Genomic DNA, 17,758 nt, shown 5'->3' with positions numbered 1-17,758 from the left:
CCACTGCTCCCTTTCTTCCGAAGACAGAACAGGTGGCGAAAGAGGTTGAAATGGGGCTGGAAGCCACCATAAGCCTCGTAAAGATGGATAAAGGTGGAGACAAGAAGAATCGAGTTGGGATGCAGATTGCAAATCCCAATCTCGTAGTACAAGCAGAGACCCTGAAGGAAAGGGTGCACTGGAATCCCAAAACCCCGTTTGAAGAAGTCTTCAAAAACCACAATCTCACCTGGTTGTGGATCGGGGAAGCTTTCTCCTTCCGGCGCACGCCATCCCGCAAGTGCCTTGTTGTGGAGCACTCCCATGGCGACGAGGTCCTCGATGGTCTGCTCATTGCTCCGCGATTTCCACCATTCCTTCGCCATGACCCCGCCTTTCTTCTGGGCGTCTCTCTTCGCCATTAGTTCGTCCTTACTAAGGGGGTGGATGCGGGAGACCGAGGGGATTGGCGATGATTTTTGGGGGAATAGGGTTCGGCAGGAGGAAGAAGAAGGTTGCGGCGGCGGATGACAGTGGGGAACGGTGTGAGTAACTTACCAGATCTACATTATATAAAACAAAGAGCACCGTCATTTTGTTCGCCCGAGAATATTGGGCGTCGTGTGCACGCGCCGCAGACGGTTGTTCACACAACCTCGAAATCTGCGCCAATAAACGCACTCCTTCGTTAACAGTGTACGTGCCTCTTCGTCGATGGTGTAAGAGGGCCCACACTGACACACCTCAATACAGGTGTCAAAAGACTGTTTGCAAAAAAAAAGAAGAAGACAGAATGACGTACTATACCTATTTACTTTTTTGACCAGACGTGTCAGACTGGACTTGGCAGAGAATAGAGAAAAATAAATACACCAAATAATAGTACAAGCAGCGCACGTGATCGTGGATTTGCCCTGGCCACTACTGTGCTCAGGAACTGCCCAGACCATTACTGTGCTCGGGGACTGCCCAGACCACTACTGTGCTTGGGCACTGCCCAGACCACTTTTGTGCTCGGGGACTGCTCCGACCACGGCCGTGCCCGGGGACTGCTCCGACCATTACCATATTCAGGAACTGCTATGACCACCGCTGTGCTCGGGGACTCTCCCGACCACTTCTTGGAGTTTTGCTCTCCTCAGCTACATGTGATTTGTACTCACATACAGTTGAGAGACATTTATTTGGACCTTGCTACAAGGCTCATACTTCACCTTCCAGCAAGCTCGGGGACTATGTCGGTACGATGCACCTGCCGGTGTATCTTGTTTTGCCTGTACGACAATTGGATTCTTAACTTCAGCGGAATTTCTTTTTTAGACCCTGGCACCACGTGCCTACGTCACCTACTACCAGACTCGGGGACTAAGTGGGCACACTTCACCTTGCGGTGAATGTGTTTGTTTAAATCGACCCCTGTGCTTTGAATGATTATAAGGATTATTAATATACTCGGGGACTGTCCCGACCACTGCTTGAATAATGGTTCTCCTTGGCTACATGTGATTTGTACTCACATACAGTTAAGAGACATTTCTTTAGATCTTGCTACAAGGCTCATACTTCGCCTTCCAGCAAGCTCGGGGACTACATCGGTACGATGCACCTGCCGGTGCATCACGTTTTGCCTGTACGGCAATTCGGTTTTCAACTAAACTATGAATTCTTTTTAGACCCTGGCACCACGTGCCTACGTCACCTACTACCAGGCTCGGGGACTAAGTGGGCACACTTCACCTTGCGGTGAATGTGTTTGTTTTTCGACCCCTACGCTTCTGATGTTCAAAGACGCTATGCTTCAAGACCACTTACATTTCTTTTCAGAAATACAAGTGGGCACACTTCTCAGGACAAAAATCTTTTTCTTTTTTCTTAAGAGCACCATACATTCTTCGGACAACCTACTTCTCCGGTGATGACGGTGGTCGGAGGCGTCAAGGATTCAAGCCTTGCTTGTCGGAGAAGGTTAAAATGGCGTGTCACAGCATAATACATGATGCTCGGGGACTAGCTGTGGGGGTATTAACCCCTATACCCTTATGGCTAAGCTTGGGCTGGCCCGGATCGATGGGTTCAGTCCACCCGAAAGACGACGTGCGGCCCAGTTAACCTGATCAGAGTCCCGCACAAGGAATCAAGACGGATTTGGCGACCAAGCAGGATCCTAGTCGGTTAGAATAGGAATCCTTATCCGGCCACATATGGCAATTGTAACTGACTAGGATTAGTTGCTAGATCTGTAACCCTACCCCCCGGACTATATAAGGCGGGCAGGGGACCCCTCTAAAAAACATCTCTCATTGACATACAACAATACAAATCAGACGCAGGACGTAGGTATTACGCCTTCTTGGCGGCCGAACCTGGATAAAACCTCGTGTCTGTCTTGCGTCACCGTCTTGTTTAAGGCTTGCGCATCTGTCTGCCGATAATCTACTACCTTGGACATACCCCTAGGTAGACTGCCGACCATATTTCGTCGACACCCCCCCTCTGTTGTGGTTGCCCTCTTGGACTGCGAGGTTTGTGGTGGGTGGTGCAGGACCGGTAGGAGGGACAGGCCTGCCGGCACTGCCTGCTCTCGAATGCGAGAACCTACGCCGCGAGCACCACGCCAAGGACGAACGGATGAAATGATAACTACCTAAAACATCCTTCTTTCTGGTATATTTTTTGAAACGCAAAATGTCCTCTATATATTGAGGGACGGAGGGAGAATCTTTGATCCCGATACTAAATTTGGTACCTGTCAGGATACATAGATGTCAATTAGAAGAACTAAACATGAGATAATTATAAAATTAATTGCATAAGTTATGGCTTTCGCGAGACAAAGCTATTAAACATTGATTAGTACATGTTTACGGTAGCATCATATGGGTTGATCATGGATTAATTAGACTTAACGGATTCATCTCGCAAATTAACCTCCATTTATAAAATTAGTTTTCAATTAGCCTAAGTTTAATACTCCTAATTGGTATGAAATATCCGGTGTGACAGAGACTAAAGTTTAGTCACCGAGATCCAAACACCTAATCATATATCTTATATTCCTACAACTAAAAAGAACAAAACATGAACAACTTTTGATGCAACATTTGTTTTAGTTCATCCGTCTGCCCACCCCGTGCGATACCCTACGCGATAGAAAAAGAAACTACCATCCCTATGTTCCCCGCCTACTTTGAAGGAAACAAATCGATCACCTGAGGCCACATGCATGGAAGAAAACAATAATCATACATTAAAGGAAACAATCATCCATGGAAGGAAACAATAATCATGCATAGAAGGAAATAATAATCAATGCATGGAAGGAAACATTAATCATGCATGGAATGAAATAATAATCATGCATAGAAAAAAACAATCATGCATGAAAGGAAAGAATAATCATTTACTCTTTTTTTAAAATAGTGGTCTTCATTTTGGAGCCCTTCATGTAGTTCAATAATGGCTGGGGAGCTAGGCTTGCGAGAACTTACTCTTAATTGGGTTGTGAGCTAGGGATGTAGCACTTCAATGGGTGTCTTAGTTGAGTTCTACAATTGTCAAAAATTGATGGTGCTGATAAGATTGACAATCCTGTAACTCTGTAGTACCTTTCTTTTTTCAAAAAAGGAGGCAAATGCTACTTATGGTCGAATCCATGTTCTTTTTGTTGTTTTGATTTGATACCCACAACCCACAACCCACATGTTAACTTTCACATGTGTTTGTAAAGAATCAAAAGGAGTTGGCCTAATGCCGATCTTTCTTGTCGTCTTTTTCATTCTTTATATTTATACTAGGTAGCGTGCCCATGTATTGCTATGGGATAACTAACAATTTATACTAAAAACACACGGATCGCACGATAAGATAACAATACTGTAAAAATTAAATACCAACGTTAAAGTGATATTTAATCCAAAAAGCAAAGTTTATGAATTTAACACAGTCACGGAGTGCGTGGTGTCGCAGGCTCACAAACTCTACTTTATAGACCTTTCTGTAATGCGGCTAAGATAATGTTTTATATTGGTAGGAAGAAATCTCCGATATCCATTTCTTTCACTGTAATCCATTTATCTGGACAATGTTTGAGGTGAGGGCACGGTTATAGTTTTTAGTAGCTTTGCGATATTGTCCGAAGCTATGAGATGATTGATGTCTTGCAATGATTCTTTTATTAATTTAGTTTTCTATCTATGTTTAATTGTTTATTCAGTCTATTTTATAGGCAAGTCGGTAGATAATAGATAATAAAATTCAAGTATCCATAATTTATCTCTTTGACTTTGAACATGAGTTTTGTTTTTATTTTTTAATTGATATATTGTCCTTTTGTTTTTACCGTAGCGTTAGCACAGGCATACATGAAAAATGAAGATGTCTTTACACTGCAGAAATCTTTTAAGATCATGCATAGATTATTCTTATATTGAATAATATATATATATATATACAATCATCTAAATATTCTAATTAAACTATAAAAATTTGAATTAGGATACGAGGTAAGACATGCAAACAAATATTTCAAAACTATCTGTAGAGTCCAAAGAACTTAATAAATAAATTCTTCTAGAGGCAATGCAAATTCTCTCTGGTCTTTTATTTGGTGTAGTTAGTGTTATCATAGTACCCGTATGTATTCATGGGAAATAAATCGTTGACAAAACATGGACACTTTTTTGCGCGACATTCCAACATGGGTCCATTGTCCTGTCAATATCCTTAAGACAGATCGTATAAAGAATGAGAGTCCCTCTATGAGATTACTCACAAGAGACTCAAACTTATATATGATCATGGTAATATTGAATTGCTTTGCATTAAAAGCATCGACAATGATAAACAAGGACATAGGTTTTAGTATGCATAGTGGAAAAAAACTCAACCTTAGCCTTCTCAGCAGCTTTTCTGAGCCTTTGCAGTGCTAACTTGTCCTTACTCAGATAGTCAAGAGGTGCACCATAAAATTATGCACCATTAAGAAAAATGTCATTATTGGTTGCCTTGATCTGAAAATGTGTCGAAATTAAGAATTACAACACCTAATTCATCATCTTGGAACAAACACTCAAGTGGATACCTTATTCTACAATATATGTCTGTGTGAAATAGTCCTAAAGCCACATATATTTATACGGTGAGTATAACATACTTTGTTTTAAAATTTTATAAGAGATTTTTTAAGACACGCAGTATTATCCATGTGACAAGCACTAATATTTACATATATACTCGAACCTATGTGTACAGAATTATATGAAGATGCAGCAGAACTTATTCATAGATTTATTGGCGTATGAAAGAAATAGATATTGGAGAATTCTTTCTGCCGATATAAAATATTATCTTAATCATATCAAAAAAAGTCTATACAGTAGAGTTTGTGAGCCTACGACGCCGCGCTTTCCGTGACCGTGTTAATTTCATAAACTTTGCTTTTTGAATTAAATGTCACTTTAACGTCGGTATTTAATTTAACAGTATTGTTATCTTATCGTACGATCCGTGTATTTTTAGTACAAAAGATTTAGTTGTCTCGTAGCAACGCACGGACACGCTACCTAGTATCTTATAAAGAATAATCCTAATAAATATTTATCTCAACATACAAGCTGTCAAACTAGACAATGCACTATCACATAGAATTAAAATTCACTAAGCAACACCTCACTAGCTATTTATCTCAACACACAAGCTATCCAACTAGACAATATACTATCACATACAATTAAAATTCAGTAGCACATGCAATTGCAATTTCCATGTCAACAAGACACATAAGTATTTTGTTATCCATACTATGCAACCCACTAATATGTAATTTCCGCAGCAATGCACGGAGTATTCTTCTAGTATATATGTTAAGAAGCTCTACAAATTTGGTACGCGTATATTAAGAAGATAAGCTTTGCTACATAACATTTAATATACCCCTTAAATTTTATATTATTTTCTTTAGCATTAACATTCTCAAATGAGAAACTTTAAAACTAAAAACTTGTAAATCTCATCGATGGCTACAACTTTGATTTAAAAGGTATCTTTATTTGACATCTTTCAAAAAAAATAAAATTAACTTTATATTATTTTCTCGAGCATCTTTAACGACCTAAAATATAAAAACTCAAAACTATAAAGTTATAAATCTCATTGAGAGCTACAATTTTAATATAAAAAATATCTTTATTTGACACCATATAGAAAGATATTATTTTTCTAATGCTACAGGCACTAGTAGACGGTTATTATGCTGCTGAAATTTTATGTTTTAGCATCATAGCGTCCTAAAAACTCAAAACTAGATCTCGACAATTATCATATAAAAATCATTTTCATCCGATGTTGTATCAAAGAGTTATAATTTTTATAAGGTTGAGTCTTGTCACGTCACTCCCGATGGCGTGACACAGCAATACTGTCACGCCAACAGAAGTGGTGTAACAAGGTTTTCCACGTAGGAAACGTCGTCCAACGTGGCAGATCTTGTTCCGCCAACACATATAGCACGATAATGTTATTTTGTCACGCCAGCTGAACTAGCGTGACTAAAAAAGTTAGATCTATAATTTTTAGACACGGTTATTACTAAAATATTGAATAAAAAAATATTAAAATATAAAAAATCCTAGATGGTTTTCAGTGATCAATTATGGTGTGTTTGGTTTAAAAAATCAAACAATTTTAGATGAGGTGATATATCATGAGTCTATTTTTTTTTTGCGAGCATGAGTTGATTTCTTAAATTTGATAAAATAACTTTATTCCTTATACTAATACTAATGTAAGAAATAAGGTTAATAAATCAATCCATTCCATTTTGTAAACAAAAGACAATGGACTATAACCTATGCTTCAAACAAACACCTTTTCTCTCCTAAAATTTATTCCCTATCATATTGGATGTTTGACACATGTATATAGCATTAAATATAGACTAAAAAATAAATTATACAGATTGCGACTACTTTACGAGACGAATCTTTTATGTCTAACTAGTCCATAATTTAATAATATGGTGTTACAATAACATATGCTAATGATAGATTAATTAGGCTTAATAGATTTGTCTCGTGGATTACTGACGAATTCTATAATTTATTTTTTATTAGTATCTAAACATCCTATGCGACACCGGCGTAGGACACCCGATACGACATTTTGAATTTTGCTCCCTAAATTTAAACCTCTGACTCAACCTGTTTCTACAGAAAAATCGTTGGCTTTAGCTGAAGGGACGGCTCGACCGCTCGAGTCACATGCGTATGCTTGACTGGTGACTGCTGTTAGGCTATCTCCAACAATAACACCTAAAATAAAAAGACTCATTCGTTCTTTAGGTAGCGTTACAGATAAAAAATTTAATACCTATTCGATATCTTTTTCAACAACAAGACCTAAAAAAAAATCTTTTCTGTAAATGGATTTCCAAAAAAGAAAATACTCATATTTAGACTGTATCTCTCAGATAACCTAAAATAGATCTCCTATATAAATAGTCTGTTGATGACTGATTTTAGATGTATCACTATCATTTTGGATTTTGGTCTCGGAGACAGTCTCACTCGCCCAACAATGCGCGCCATCGCCTCCCCACACGCGCCTCCTCGCCCGGAGGCACCCTCAGCCGTCCGATCAAGACCCAACGCCCCCGAAAACTTTCCCACCAGCCCCCGTCACCGCCGCCCGTGTCCGCCTCCGCCGACCACCGGAGCCAGGGCCCTCGCCGCCGACCACCCGATTGAGCCGCCCCATGCCTCCTCCCACAGCGACGGTCGCCCCCGCAGCCGGCGGTTCCTTCCCCGAGCTCACCTGCCCCGCGGACTTTGCCGCCGTCGCCGCCCCCGGCGGCCGCTTCTCCGTCGTCGGCTTCGGATCCCTCCTCTCCGGTGAGCGGGACGCAGATCGTTGTCACGGGTAGTGGATTCCTCGAGCCCTGAACCTGCTAGGCCTGACGCTTTCTAGCCTCCTGGTTGGTGACAGAGCGGAGCGCGAGGAGCACGTTCCCGGAGCTGGAGGGCTTCCGGGTCGCCGCGCTGCGGGGGTTCCGGTGAGTCTTCGCCCACGCTGCCCCCATCTTCTTCGAGCGCGGTATCGCCATCGAGGCCACCAAGGTCCCCATGCCTAGTAATTCTCTACTCGTTTAATTAAGCAGCAGGTTTCTCCGTGTGTCTGTGATTCTACAAGGTTCATCGTTTAATTAAGCAGCAGGTTTCTCCGTCTGTCTGTGATTCTACAAGGTGGATAGGATTTTGATCAGGGCATGGATGACTCGGGATGTGTACTCGACTAATTTTGCATTTCTGATGGCAACTTTTGGCATGACTGTGTGATTTCACTGATTCACTAACTCTTCCAAGTGTTAGTTTTTGTAGAGGGTTTCAGATAATCTATTTTAGCAGAGCAATACAATGTAATAGCACACCTGTTGCGTACACCTGAATGTGCAGGCAATAAAGGCAAATATGCACTTAGTACTAGGGGTACTTGGATGATACTGCAAATTACCATCCTCCAGTTTATTTGTTTTTAGCCTGTGTTTTCTCGACATAATGAAAATTGCAATACTAGTTCCACAACACTGGAAAGCTAAAAAGTTGGGATTTCAAATAACTAGCTGCATTGAACAAATATGTGTGTCTTGGTTCATGCATGAGGGCATGGATTTTAGTGCTCATTAAAGAGCTTCTCTGTAACATGAGCATCAGCGTCACTGCATTTGCTGTCTGTTATCCTGATCCTGGAGAATAATAAACTTTAATATCTTGTTGAGATCCAATGGTTTGACATTGGACTATGTTTGCCAATGTAGAACACCGTATGTACTTCCCTGAGAAAGTCACATTACTGGTTTCTTGTGGTTTCATAATGTTCTCCTTTCTCATTCCAGTATTGGGTGACTTGTAGGAATTCTCAAGCTTGAGCGTGGAGCCATGCGACAGTGAACTGATAGTAGTCACTGTTTTTGAGATCAAGGAGGAAGAGGTCATGTGGTTTTCTCAGTGATATATCATAATAATCAGCCATGGGCAAACTAATGGACTGTTCCTGAATTCCTTTTTGGTGAGGACTGAAAGTTCATGATATTTGCAGGTGCCTGCATTTATTGAGAGGGAACATGAGTTTAGATTTCTTGCGGTGGGTGACCAACTAATTCATTTCATGCTTGCCGATCTAGCTTAGTTTGTAAAGTGAATAAATTCTCTACCCATAATTTGTACTAGTTTTTGACAAATGTTGGCTGCCACTTTTGTTTGTGTTTTAATGTGTTTCAGGTTGTCCCTGAAGGATTGGATGGGGTACCTTTTACAAATCGAGCAGTAAGTACTCCTACTCTGCATTTGAAATCATAATTGTAGTTTTGCTTTTGCTCTTGCTGCTGCTTCCTTTCTGCAATCAGAGTTATTTTTCTTCGTCTTGGTGGAATTTGGTGGTTAGGTTGTCTGCGCGTGCTACAGCGATGAAGAATATTTCCAAGGGAGATGCCAAGGTTTAATTTTATGTCTTCACTTCATTCCAACTATTTTCAAACTGTTCTGTGTCCATATCTTTGTGCTGTCAATCTATCACTCCAATTGTTGATCATCAGATTTGGTAGGAGATAGTTGTTTATACTTCAAAGGAAATGGTAATCTGTTCTTGAGTTCATCCAGGCCCCTTTAACACTAGATTGTAGTTAAGCTAGACATGTTTGAATCCCGCTCAAATAAGTTTATGATGGCTAACAAGGCTTTATGCTGAACATTTCTCTACCTTTTTTTTCTGGCAAATCAAAACATGTTTCTGTAGATGGAAGTCGTTCTTTTAAGGCAATGTAGACATAGGTTGCTAACTTCTAGAGAATTGCTTGAGATAAAACCAAATCATATTTGATTTCGTAGTCAATTACGTGTTGAAATTTTGAGTGGTTACTTCTGCAGGAAGCAAGGAAATATATTATCAGCGCTATGGACGGTACAACATTGACAAAATATGGAGAGATGACATTTTACCATGTCGCTTATACCTCAGACATTGGTGAGTATTTGATGTTCAAAGATTTATAACGTTAAACAATATGTGGGGTTGCTTCTTTCATCTCGTAGATAAATTAGTAATTAACATTAGAGGGGTCTAACTTGGGATCAAATTGGAATAAGCCTACTGTGTAGTTACATGTGCACGCTCCAATAATTTAGGGTACAGTATATATTATCTGTTCTCAAAGCAATATGCATCTCTCATGGAAAAATGATATCAATGCTTTCTGACAACTGAAAGCAAGATGCATGTCTGAAGCAATAGGAAATCATTGCATTTATCCAAAGCAACACATTTTCTCTACATAACAACTAAGTGTGTACAAGCATGATGTTATCAATATTTTTTTTAGCAATATGATCTTATTGATTCTAATTGCGTTTTCAGTGTTCTTGCTGCGAAAAATCTTGGAGAACCAGCATACAGCAACTTCTTAGACCACACCTATCTTGGTGACCGGAAAACTACAATAAGGGAATACTTGGCCACTACCGGAGCTGGAATCATGGAAGAGGAGACTCCCGAGTCGCTAAAAAGTCTACGGTGGCTGATTTGATGACGACTCTCATATCCACCACAGGTTGAGCTCTCATGTCATATTAACAGTTAGTGAATTAGGAGTAGTGTGTTCTAGGATGTTCGAAATAATGCATGGTGCTCCGTTGCAGAAGATCTAGGATTCCGGTTTGTTCGGCAGGTGGCGCCAAAACATGTGATTTGTGACCAAATTGTGATTGATGCGCATCTATAATTGCGACTGTTTTCTACCACAACAGAAATTCAGAGCCAGACACCCCAAAAATGAGGACAAAATGCATCTTTTTTCCTTTTTTCTGATGGCTGGTGTTCGTTCTCGTACATTTTGACTGTCAAGGTGTGAAAGCCGGAGATTTTTTTTTTGTTTGGTGATCCACCAGCTACAGTCTAATCGTGCAGTGTCACGATCATGCGACAAACTGCACGTTCTGAATGCTGGACGGCGGCAATGCACTCTCTCGTCTCTACTACGAATGCGACGGGCACAATAATCATAGTCTTGAGATGTGCATTTTGTTGTCTCTGCTGCTTGACGTGGACTGAGGCACGTTCAGGTTTCGTGTCTACAACGGCGGCGGGTGGAAGAAGAGGCAGATCGCCGAGCAGTCGTCGACGGCGATCCCGCGTCGCTTGCGCCTCCACGCGCGGACGGCGCACTCCACCAGCCGCTTGGCCGCCTTCTCCCGGTCCGGCGTCCCCGCCACGATCTGCACGGCCTCGTCGTTGGAGAGCACGTCCCACACCTGCCGGAAAAAGTTTCCCGCTTGTCATCGTCAGTCATCAGGCACGGACCACTGATGAAATGAAAAGGCGAGTGTGTGTGTGTTTGCGAAGAAAACAAAAAACTAAAGAAGAAGCCACGAAAGGTACCCCGTCGGTGGCGAGGATGACGAACTGGTCATTGCTGCTGATCCTCCTCTGCGTCACCTCTGGCACCGAGATGACGCCGTAGTCCTTGACGCAGTAGTCGCCGAACGCGCGCGACATGGCGAGCCCCGGCGACTCCCGGTTGGGCTGCCAGACGCGGTGCACGCCGAGCTCGTCGGCGAGGCAATACACTTGGCCGTTGCACCGCCGGATGCGCTCCTTCTCCTCTGCACACATCGTTTTCCAGGACACAACGTCAGCAACGGCAGCCGTTCCAAGAATGCATGGCCGGTCAGGGGCTCAGGGCGCGCGGACAGCAGCGACTTACGTGGCAGGTTGGGCTTGAAGTCGACGGTGAGCTGGACGGCCGCGACGGCGCCGTCGTCGGACGTGGTGCCCAGGACGGCCCGGGAGTCGCCGACGTTGGCGACGACCATGAGGTCCCCCTGCTTGACGATGGACAGCGCGGTGCAGCCGCTCTGGACGGCGTCGAAGCGGCGGCTGCGCCGGAGCTCGTCGTCGACGGCGGCGCACGCGGCCACGTAGGACTGCTTCCAGAGGTCGAACTGGCAGTCGCCAAGCCTCTTCTCGCCGTCGATGAGCGACGCCAGCGCGAGCGCCTCCTGCCAGTGGCACAGCAGCGACGGCGGCAGCGAGTCGCGCACGGCCTTGGCGACGTAGTGGCCCCACGGGCCGTGCCCGTCGAAGATGCCGCACAAGATGGTGTCCTCCTGGCACCCGAAACCCTGAAGACATGACAGAAAAGCCATGTCAACAAGTTTTCTTCACAACATAAGCAGGAATTCTGTACAGAGTAGTAGTAGAAGTATTTTTTTTTCATGAATGAAACTATGAAAGAATGGTGCCGTGTGAAATGAAATTCTTAAGGTTTTCTCAGGTTCCAAAACATTCTTTAACTGTGCCGAATTGAGTGGGTAAAAGTTGAAGCCAAAACGCTGCGAGTTCTTTCTCTTCACACATGGACATGGGGTTTGTTTGACAGCAGCTGGCGTGATGATTCTTTATGGTGGGTAAGTAATGTGTGTTCTGCCTGTCTGGTATTATATATGTGTGTTGTTGAGCTTCAAGGGGATTGTTAATCTTATGCTGCACAATCATTGCATGATAAGCGACAATTTATGATTCCACTGTGACATCACACACAACCAACTGAACCAACCTTCATCCATCCATTTGAGGTACTACACCTAGCAGTATGTCATTCTTGTCCTCATTCTATTGGATGGTTTGGTTTGCAGAATTAACAAGCCAGATTGCTTAGACAACACGAAAAAAAATACAATATCCAGAAAATAAAATAAAAATAAAAGACAGCAAGTATGGCGTCCATGAAGAACTCTCAAGAATGTGTTGTGGGGACTGGGGAGTAATCTTCTATGTGATGATGTGGCTAACTTTCCATCTTAGGCAGTGAGGTTAACTATAACTACTCCAAAGCTGCTGCTATCTTGGGTTCAGATACCAAGAGCTGAAAAGATGTCATATCATCAACAGTAACAATTAAAAACATCTTCCTCCTAGAGCAGCAAATCAGGACACGTATGACCCCTCTCTATTGTGAGAAAGAGAGAGCCCTAGAAAACCAAGAGGAAACACCAGACTCGTGCTCCAATACCTATGCCTCCCTAATTGGCCTTATTATCACTGGAACACGCTTTCTGAAACAAAAAGGTGCTTACTACTGGTTAATTTTTTTTTCATATTTCTCAGAAACACAAAACGAACTGAAACACCAATCTGATGCTGAAAAATAAAAATATAAACTACTGATTAGGTGAGCAACGGAAAGAAAAGTCAAGGTTCACTGTTTGTTCAGCATACTGAACGCATGAGCCCGACGAGAATTTTCCAGATTCTGTAAAATTCCACGGAAATATCACGTGCAGTGACAACTTCATGATGCCACCGAAAATTCCAATAGAAAAAAGATGAACGAAATTAAAGGAAGCAAGAAACAGAGCATACAGCAGGAGCCGAGTTGCAGAGAGAAAGAAAGAGAGAGAGAGGTGTAACTGACCTCCCAGACGATGGAGCAATCCTGGTTGATGCCCTTCTCGCCGCGCCGCGAGCAGACGGCGGCGAACGTCTCCGAGCCCTTGCCCCACAGGGTGCCGGACGTCCGCAGCACCGCCGGCATAGCGGTCTTGCCGTCGCCGTCGCCTGCGCCGCCGTCCCCTTTCCTGTCCCTCCCCACCGAGAGCGACCGGGCCAGGCCCTGCAGCAGCGACGAGATCTGCCGCATTCTCTTGTACTCTTGGGTGCGCGACGCGACTGATCGAGAGTTCAGGTGCTACTGAGAAACAGATAAGGATGATGATTGGTTTGTTAGGCCGATGGTACGGCCTCGTCCCTTTGGGATGAAGCCAAGGAGCTTAGATTGGATTGGACGGACAGGACCGGATCAAACAGAAGCGAAAGGAAGACGCTTCCAAACTCTCACGCAAGCGCAAGAACCAGGCACAGGACGATCGAACAGCAAGTTCTTGGACAGCTAGGAGATAGCTAGAGGGCCAGGAGAGAGAAAGAAAAGGTGAACCAAGGAAGGAAGAGGATCGGATCGGAGGGCCTGTGAATTGTGGTCTGCAGTGAGGTGAAAGCTTGGACGGAGCTTTTAAAGGAGGAGGAAGAAGATGAGGTGGGAGGAAGAGCCGTGGGGGCAGGGGAAGGCCGGCCTAGTCAGCAAGCAAGGCGCCCGTCGCTTGCACAGCAACATTCCTTGGGCTGGGGACTTGGGGCAAGGACTGGACGGACGGGGCGCACGCGGCTTCTCTCCCTCTCGGCCTCTCCCTCGTGTGGTTGGTTAATGGCGGATAGGCGATAGGCCCCTCAGGCATATCCATTCCTCGGCTTTTCGGTGACGACGTGGATAAAGGTCCGTCCTGGGGGCAGGGCAGTCCCGTTCTTTTTCTCTCTCTATGGAATACGTAAAAGATTTGCACATCTTTATATTAAAATTGAGAAATAGTAAAAATTACAACGACATGTCACGAATGTCACACTAAGAGAGAATAGTATTATACGATCAGCTCTGTCCTCCCTAGCAGAAGGATATCAAAACCTATTACTCGTTAATCATGCTACCTGGCCATCACTGGCGATCATACACGCTGGCTTGCACGGCGCCTCGACCGCTTCGGCCGCTCTCCCTGTAGGTCCAGAAAGAGCTGTCTCATTGCCTCAGCATGCGAGGGGTTAAGCTAGGCAGTCCCGTTCTGGAATGTGCCTTTTGTTGTAGGACGTTTAGCCACTGCAGGACGGAAAAGGAAGGCTCTTCATCCTTGGAAAAAAGTAGACATCTCGCTTATTAACTTTAATTTTAAATTTAACTAGGATTATAGAAGTTTTATCAACATTTTTATTTCAAAATAGATTTACTATAAAAATATTCTTTTTGAACCTTTCACTGGGCCATGTTAGAAATATTAATTTTTTATTTTTTTTTTCTTGCAAGAATGGTTCTTATGTTTCATATTTGTTGCAAATTTATTTTTTTTTGAGATTTTTTGACTATTGAGTATACCTTTTTTTTCTTTTTCTTTTGCTTATGCTCAACCTTCATGACTAGATGGTGAGGATAGAATTACCGATGACTTAATACAGAACATGGTTCTAAGGAGCAACACGTGGATTTTTATTTCTTATTTTTTTCTTTTAAATAAAGGCACATACACAAGACTTGTAGCATCATTGTCCATGCTGAGAAACGCCTAAAATCCGGAGTCAAGGTGAAAATTGACTAGGCTGAGGATATTTTTTTTAGGTCAGTATTAGGAGAGATTTATGTTTTAGTTTTAAGACTCTTATGTATTAAAAATAGTGTACACAAGTTTTATTCTGATGATGAAACTTATTTCTTTCCATAGAACTTTTATCATCTCTCTTAATTATATTATGATATGTCAGCTTATTCAATTTATATGAAACTTTCGTGAAATCCTTATTGAGACTAGTCTTATAGGTGTGAACTCTGATATATTTTTAAACTTTTCCATTGATTCGTAGACATATAGTTCAGTCATGCACGACTCTGATATTCTACTATCATATATATTGTTTCCGTCTCTTAGTTTTTTCTTTTCAAGGAAAATACAATCGTACGGCACCAAGAATTCCAATATGCGAGGCACATAAAATGACTGAAAAAGCCCGCGATATGGGTTGGCATTCAGCAATTGTAAAACCTATCCACGGAAGCGTTGATATGCTTGTTTATCCATCCTGCCCTGTCCGGCTATCCCTGTGCCAACTTATCGGAAGGAGATGATAACATTATCTAAAGGCGGCAAGAATATTCAAATAGTGTCACCAGTGAGGCTATGAGCCACAAGAATACATATATTGTGCAAGAATATTCATAGGATATACGAACGAAACCCTGCAATTTTTGACCCGGCTCCATTTTTTACTTGCGAACCTCTGTGAAATTATAATCACCAGATTTTAGTTAATATATACTAAGTAAACTCACTCATCGGAGGGTAGGCGCGTCATTTCCCGGTCACGTGTGTGCGAACGCGGGAGAGAAAGCAGGCAGCGGGCTGACATGGGCATGCCGCCGTCCCGCTGGCACGGCCACGAATTGTGGCTCCGCGCTGCGTGGCCTCCTGTGCGGGGCCCCCGGCTGAGGACCGGCCCCCACGACGCGTCGACGCGTGGCACGAGGGAGATACAGATATTTGTGTCACCCGCGGTGGGGCTGGATCCCAGACGAAGCAGAGATTCTCTGTGCCGGCTCGGCGACCCGCCCCGACCGCTGTGTTGCTGTTGCGTCAACACCACTATTACCATTCTACCTCTGCCACCACTTCGAGCGGTGGTGTTTAATTAGGCGGCCACCGCAAGTGATTTTATCCGCTAATGATGCGGCTCGACTGCGCTGCCTGAGATCACCGGCCGGCACCGGCACCGGCAGCCGCGCCCGCTCTGATTCGCTCATCCGATTGCATCTGCACGGGTGATTGCTCGCCTCGCCGCGTGTTGCGCGCCACCCGATTCGAATACGAGATGCTGGGAGAATCAGCTCTACTTTTCTACGTATAAGTCCTGCCGAAAATATGCACGCAGACGCAGATGCAGTTAGCCCTGCCTGCCTAGCTTCGTGTTGCGCGTGTCATCTCACTGCTGTACCTGTACGTGTACGCAGCCATCGCTCGTCAAAAGATGCACATTACACTACTAGTTTGGTGTGTTTCTTAGTTTGTGCTCACTAGACACGCTTGGGTACCGTTTAGTTCCCTCTTAAAATGTTAAAATTTTCAAGATTTTCCGTCACATCGAATCTTTGGACGCATGCATGAAGTATTAAATATAAATAAAAAATAAAACTAATTACACAGTTTAGACAAAATCCACGAGAAGAATCTTTTAAGTCTAATTAGACTATGATTGAACACTAATTGCCAAATAACAACAAAAAGAGGCGATCTAGTTTTTTATTGAAAAGGGGCGGGGTCGATAGCTCGAAGCTAATCCTCCATCGAAACCACTCCACAATGTTACGTACCTGGTGCTATAGCTACATTTAATGCATCGAACCGCCTACGAAACCCACACTGCAGACTCTCTAAGAAGCTTTATTGAAATGTTTGACTGTACTATAACAGCGACTTTTCGCATGTCGATGCATATATTTGATTGGAATAAGGTGTAGTTTTGCTCATATCGATCTGGAGCCTGAAAACCTTGTCTCAGAAGATTGTTAGAGATCCACATGAGAAAGGACGGGGCGTCCATCTATCGTTACTTTTTTTTTTCTTGAATTCCTCATTACTTTCTGGGTCCCTGATTGAAGATATTTATTGTAATGTATATCTCAGTCTTTTCACCAGATATTGAAAGGTTCATCAATTGTACTGTTATTCGCACAATTGTTTAAGAAATGATTAATTAATCTGCTTAGCCACTAACTGAGGCGGATCCAGCTACCAAGCTGGTGCTAGTGGTTGAGATTAGGGTTCTTATTCCCCAGCTTAATTGATTATAACGAAGGTCCGTCCACACACAGTCTCGCAAATAATAATAGTAGTAACAACTATTGCGATCGGGCAAACTGATTAATTATCAAGGAAGATATTATTCCAATTTCGTTCCAATTCGACAATCTTTATATATAATTAATAAGCATCAGTTATGATTATAAATAATTTCTGCAAATGAAGAAGCATGACTTCGGCAACGGTCGTAGTATGGTACATATATAGATCTGGTAAACCAAACAATTTTGTATATATTCCCCACGGATCCTCATGCATTATATTCTGCGAGATTGTCTGGGTGTGGTGTGTGTGTGATACATATTTTTCATGCTCATCGAATCAACTGTGCATCATGCCATCAT

At 42.9% G+C, this 17,758-nt stretch overlaps 2 protein-coding genes across 2 annotated transcripts; one reads left to right on the top strand and one right to left on the bottom strand.

The window, feature by feature from the left end:
* Positions 1–7,523: 7,523 nt before the first annotated feature.
* Positions 7,524–10,618, top strand: LOC136516433 (uncharacterized). The gene is made up of 8 exons (XM_066509827.1): positions 7,524–7,865; positions 7,960–8,026; positions 8,884–8,961; positions 9,070–9,114; positions 9,252–9,296; positions 9,415–9,466; positions 9,897–9,993; positions 10,384–10,618. Exons 1-8 carry the CDS (start codon positions 7,552–7,554, stop codon positions 10,550–10,552), a joined length of 867 nt encoding a protein of 288 aa, XP_066365924.1. The 5' UTR covers positions 7,524–7,551; the 3' UTR covers positions 10,553–10,618.
* Positions 10,619–10,798: 180 nt separating this feature from the next.
* Positions 10,799–14,012, bottom strand: LOC136516432 (probable protein phosphatase 2C 48). The gene is made up of 4 exons (XM_066509826.1): positions 13,439–14,012; positions 11,729–12,146; positions 11,404–11,627; positions 10,799–11,276 (listed from the first exon to the last, which is right to left on the bottom strand). Exons 1-4 carry the CDS (start codon positions 13,661–13,663, stop codon positions 11,097–11,099), a joined length of 1,047 nt encoding a protein of 348 aa, XP_066365923.1. The 5' UTR covers positions 13,664–14,012; the 3' UTR covers positions 10,799–11,096.
* Between the last annotated feature and the right edge of the window lie 3,746 nt (positions 14,013–17,758).

The sequence above is a fragment of the Miscanthus floridulus genome, chromosome 17, assembly GCF_019320115.1.
Source record: "Miscanthus floridulus cultivar M001 chromosome 17, ASM1932011v1, whole genome shotgun sequence".
Lineage (NCBI taxonomy): Eukaryota > Viridiplantae > Streptophyta > Magnoliopsida > Poales > Poaceae > Miscanthus > Miscanthus floridulus.
The sequence above is the reverse complement of the archived record's forward strand: the minus strand, read 5'-3'. Positions and strand labels throughout refer to the sequence as shown.